The sequence below is a fragment of the Eurypyga helias genome, unplaced genomic scaffold (genome assembly GCF_000690775.1).
Source record: "Eurypyga helias isolate BGI_N326 unplaced genomic scaffold, ASM69077v1 scaffold39354, whole genome shotgun sequence".
Classification (NCBI taxonomy): domain Eukaryota; kingdom Metazoa; phylum Chordata; class Aves; order Eurypygiformes; family Eurypygidae; genus Eurypyga; species Eurypyga helias.
The window spans coordinates 4847-10711 of record NW_010247597.1 but is presented as its reverse complement, the minus strand read 5'-3'; the positions used below and the strand labels follow the sequence as shown (position 1 = coordinate 10711).

The window sequence follows — 5865 nt, the reverse complement described above, 5'->3', positions numbered from 1 at the left end:
CCCCCCCACCCCCCCCCCCCCTTGCATTTAAAATACACAAGTTATATTTAGATACATAACATACCTTGCATTTTTACCCACAGTTAGAAAAGGACAATCTAGACTCTTCAAGGTCATTATTTTACTGGCAACTCCTAATGTATTTTGATATTTTTATTCCATAACTATTGGAATGGTAGCACTTTAGAGATCTTGCAGTGCATTAGAAAGTGACGAAAACTGTGCCCCCTCAAAGTTAGGATACAAGCACTGCAATCTGTCAACTAGGATAGAAGTTCCAGTGTCCAGTAACTGAGACAGTATATTGGGGAAACCATAAGCAAAAACTAAGCACTGAGGTGTATTTAAATATTCTCAGAAATAAAACTTAACTAGCAACCTTAAGCATCAGCTAAAAGGAATTATTTTTTCTTTTTTTTTCCTGCTGTTCACATCAATGCACTCTCTATTAGCCAGACCTCCTCCTCTAAGAAGCCATCTAATTTTTTTCGTCTAGTACTAATCAGAACCTTACTTACCCAATTGCTTACAAAAACATTTTATGTGACACCACCATTCATATCACTGAGGTCCAAAAGCACGCTTTAACTGTACAATTCTATTTGGATCATCTGGTCACCATGTTCCTAACACTCCCTGCCCCTCCCTATTAATCCCCACACACCACCTTTCTTTCAAACATCTTCAGTTGGGCAGCAATGTCAGAACTTCATTTTTCTTTACTCATACCCCAAAATTTGACTGCTACTCAGTTTTTCAAGCAATTCACATAAGGCACCATATAGAATATTTAACAAATGCACTTTTCCACCTAGTTTTGTAGGCCACTGCAGGAAATTCACATACACTTCAGGAAATTCTCATAATAAAAATACCTAGAACACGGAAGAACTCAGGAGTTCAGATCTCTAGTTTGCCCCTAAAAAAGCCAGAACCATCTTATCAAAAACATTTTACTCTATTTAGAGATAATATGGTCAAGCATCACTGTAGCATCAACATGGATTTGCAAAACCACAATTAGCATAGACATCTAAAATTCCTAGTTATAGCACACTTGAGAAAGTACTTCCAAGTCCAGAAAACCCACGGTAAAATACCTATTCAAAGTTAGAGGCCATGAAGCAACATTCAAATGTTTAAGCAACACCAGAGGATCTACCAGCTAAAAATATAAATATTAAAAACAAGGCAAGAATTTTAGTTCAACAGTGGGCAGGAATACCTTGTCAGCATATAAAGTCAGCCCATTGTTTACCTTGGGTAAATTAGAAAAAAACTGGACGTTAGGCAGTTTAAACCACATCTCTGCAGCCACCACTATAACCGCAGCAAAACACACAGCACCAGGTAGAGTCCTGATGGGTGTGACTAGGACAGTAAATCATCAGATACTGGGCACACAAAAACAAGGGGCAGGCGGACTACGATAACCTACTTTTGAAGCATCATTTGGAATTGTACCTACCTAAATTTGTTGAGGAAGTAGTGAGTTTTACCTCAACTAGCAGATATAAGCAATCTGCATGACTACAGGACATTATTCAGTGACTCTATCAGCATTTACACCAATTTTAAAACCTGCTATGTTACTCCAAATAGCAGATGCAGTAGTCCTAACAGAATTACCTGTAGTAGTCTGTGTAGCACATGCCACCCTCCAGCTAGAAACATGAAGGCTAATTTACACATTACTATTTCTTTTACCTTTTAAAAAATTGGGAGCAACTCAGAATTCCCTCCCTGCTTTCAGTTCTCAAAGGCAGAGAAGGGGAAGGGGGAGTTAAAACCTTCCCTAATTTCCCGTCTCCGTTCCTACCACTTTGCAGCAGAACATGGAAGCAGCCTGGGCTCAGAATGTCATTCTTATGGGGCTAAACTGAGTAAAGAAAATCACTGCGTGGTTGGAGTTTTTTGCAGGGGATAGGAAGGTGTGTTCAAAAAAAACTAAAACCAGGCACTTTGATGAAAAGAGTATAGGTCCTCTAACAAAGCAAGTACAAACATACATCCTGTGTTTACACTGACAACTAGAAAAATTAATCACGATGTATACAACTGCATCATTTCATACAAGAAGAACATTTTTGAGAGTGTTTGAGTATCTCCGTCATGCAGAGCTGCTCCACCATCAACTCATCCATAACTCAACCAGGCTGTAATACTATTCCTTGCCAATTAGCTGGCTGCCACATACAGCATTATCTTAAAACAGAACACAGAGCGGTACAACATCGTGCTACTTAAGTTCAGAATACTGGCAGAATTCAAAGAGGACATACCCACTGCTGGTGCATCATATTCATCCCCAAGTAAAATTTCAGGAGCAGAATATGCAAGAGATCCACAGCTTGTGGTGAGTTTCTTTCCAGGCTGAAATTTGTTGCTGAAGCCAAAATCAGTCAATTTCACAAGTCCTTGTTTTTCAAAGAAGACAACATTCTCTGGTTTCAAGTCTCGATGAACTACGTGCAGTTTATGGCAGTAGGATATAGCATGAACTATCTGAGCAAAGTATTTTTTTGCCAGGTCCTCGTTCAGACCTTCTTCATGTTTCATGATGTAATCAAACATATCCCCTCCATCACCTAGCTCTAAGATAAGATAAAGCTTAGTCTGGGTGTCAATCACTTCATACAGCCGTACTATATTAGGATGCTGCACTAGTTTCATGCATCTAACTTCTTGGAAAAGATGTCCAGTGGCTAGAGTGTCCAATTTGGTCTTGTCAATTACTTTTACTGCTACTTTTTCACCTGTGAAGACATGCCGAGCAAGTTTGACCACAGCAAAATGACCTCTGCCCAAAGTTTTATCCAAGTCATACAATCCCGCAATTTTTCCATCATATCCTCGTTTGAAGCCTGCCATTCTGTTTCAGAAGATGAAATGATATTTAAGCTCTTTGGAAACGTGATCTTTTCATATGAGAGTATCCGATGCAAATAGATAGTCCATCGTCACTGCCAAGCACACCTAAAAATAAAGAGACAAGAGATTACATATTTGTATAAAAACAAGCAAAATAATTATCCTGTAATTGTCCTAAAGTCACACTAGCACATTATTACAGATTACTTATGAAATTCCTCAGGGTTTTTTGCAAAGGGTTTGATAAGCCATGTGGCAGTAACCAACAGATTTCTGAAATGACATTATCGGTATGCTTGAAGAAAGTGAATTTCAACAGTGCAATAATGAAAATTTCTCTGAAAATCAGTGGCATTCATGTTCTTGAGTAAGAAACCTTGAAAGCAACACATGAAGTCAGTGTTAGAAGGACTTAAAATTGGCAAAGCTGAAATCTAACTTCTCCAGCTACACTAGAAATCAGCTGGGCAGCACAGAATATTGACAAGAAGAACATGCTTGATTTATCCCATTTTTGGCATATGTATTCTTTCATGCTGCAGCCTGTAACAGCTCTAATACAAAGTTGTGACAGCATGACTTGGGACTTTTACCTTCTCCCTTTTAACAGCTTCCTGTTTAGCGAGGCTCAGACTGACATACATGACTTAAATTTTGTTACTGTAATTAGTTCGAGCATTATCAATCAATACCACAGCTACAACAAATGAACAAAGCTTTACAGGCTGAAATGAAACATTTGGGTTGGATGTACTCTTAGTACTAAATAAAATGTCTTGTTAAATATTTTGACTGGAGTTATAAAAACTGGTGATAAAAAGTTTGCATGTAGGCTGCATATGTTCAGCAGTCCTGGGAATGAGTCAGGAGAAGGGGAAGAAGAGTGGGAAGGAAGGGGAGAGAACTCAAGAGTTTAGCTCATTTGTGCTGAACTCCTGTTTACCAGTTAATCTGGCATTTAAGTAAACAAGATCCAACTTATAAAACGTTCATATTCACACCTGGTTTTGAAGGTCTTGGGTCTCACTGCCATTCTTTCCCACACACACACACGTTTCCTGCATCTTTAACTTAGATTGATGTTTAAGTAAAAACCTGTAGCTATCAAAAAGCTAACCATTTCTCCCACTTTGTGTGCAAAGTAGCTAGGAATATGAAAATTAGCTGGCTTATTGCCAACTCAATACAATAGAGAAAACATAGCTCTTTAGAATATATTTTCACACTTTCAAAACTCAACTTCAAAAAGAAAATCTTCGAAAAGGAAGCTGGCATCAAGCAGCCCCTTACATTAGTTATTCTCAAGTTGAAATGTAAGCGTTAGATTAAAAACACTCCCTGCTAAACAAGTTATTTCACAGGCAGTGAAACTAATGAACCCGGTTTCATATGGATTCAATTACAAGGTTGGGGGTCCTAGGAGGATTCTCTGGTGTTTAACAAGCTCACCTTACTGCTTCTCTCAGCTGGAGCCATGGTATAACCTCTTCTCTATCCAGCTGTCTACTTCCACAAAATCTGTGGGAATTCAGTTTGAGACCTCCAGCCCTGTAAAACATGAATGAAATAAACCAACTTCTGAAATCTCCTAACTTAGCCAAGGAACAGGGTAAGTGTAACAATCAAACATTGGAGTTTGGGCTTTTTGTTCTTCTTGAAAGAAAACAATCAAGCTTTACAAAACTCGTGTTACAGTACCCTTTCATTCTGCTACTAAGTACCATGCTTCATACCCTCTTCCAGAACTCACTGCACCTCACTGGAAGGTGCCACAGTATCAAAATTGGGTCGGCACAACTGCTTCCCAACACATCCCATACTGCTCACCTTAACAAAAGTTTCCCCTGCCACTCCCAATTACCCATGTAATGCCATCCCATCCTTATTCTAGATTGTACAAAGCTAGATCAGAGCGTGCTACATTAAGCCAAATGCCCACATCGAACACACTCCTACCCGGTAAGGACCCATTAGAGTGAACATAGTACGGTGGCAAGCGTAACAAATTATGAAATTCTTGTCCAAGAGATTCAAAAACTTCTTTACATCAGAGGGCAGCGGCTTTGCGTTTAATAATGCCTGATGGATTCCACCCCACCCCTCCCTGTGAAACTGGGTAGGTGCTTTATTAAAGCATGTGAATTTTTAGTATTAAGAACATCCTGCAACAAGGAGTTTAATAGCTTAACTATGTGCTGTGACAAGAACCACTTCCTCTTGCTTGTTTTTAATCTCCTGATAATTTGTGCATCTTCTCATTCACCGTCTGTTCCAAAACAAGAACCATCATACACAATTTACCTTGCCTCAAGCAACTCACAGCTTTAGCTTCCTTGCTTCCAGCGTCACTTCAATCCTGTTCAAGTCCTAGTCTCTCACTCCTCTTACAGAGGCGATTCCACAGGCTTTAGTATTCCTCTCACCTAACTCCACACATTTTCTGGTTTGTTCTATACAGCTCAGGCCAATTAGTTGGGTGCTTTGCTTTTGTTTTTCTTTTTATTACAACTGAGCACCAACATGTTTTCATGTAATGCTTTGTTATAGCTGTATAGTGTTCCGTCACCTGACCTAACCCCCAAAATGCAGGCTAATGAAAAGCAGTCCCTGTACACACACAAACCACCTAACCTTAACCTGCATGAAGCAACGGGGCAGATATTAATCAGCTGTGCCCCATATGGTTGTGCGACTCGAGTCTCAATCCTAAGAGGATTCCAAGCATTTCAAAAAAGTCCACCACGCACGCAAACACGCTGTATAGAACGGCTGTCTCCACAGCACCCTAATCAGACTCTTCGCTGCTTCTAGATTAAAGAAATAAAAGAGCACATAAACTTAAAGACAACTTTTTTTATCTGACACCAGGCCGTCACCCTCCTTACAAATCTGTATTACCCATTCATTATGCATCCTATAGTCAATACCTTATGCTAAACTAACACAATTAAAAAAAAAAGTTGTGTCAAAACCAGACAGCCATTCCCCGTGCAA

General features: G+C 39.4%; 1 protein-coding gene across 1 annotated transcript in view; it reads right to left on the bottom strand.

The window, feature by feature from the left end:
* LOC104508992 (SNF-related serine/threonine-protein kinase) overlaps positions 1-4419 on the bottom strand; it is a 19214-nt gene extending 14795 nt beyond the window's left edge. Inside the window, exons 1-2 of the mRNA XM_010150781.1 lie at positions 4321-4419; positions 2283-2976 (exon numbers count right to left, since the gene is read on the bottom strand). Coding sequence (XP_010149083.1) covers positions 2283-2871 — 589 coding nt within the window. The 5' untranslated portion in view covers positions 2872-2976; positions 4321-4419. The remainder of the gene's footprint in view (positions 1-2282; positions 2977-4320) is intronic.
* Positions 4420-5865: the final 1446 nt, after the last annotated feature.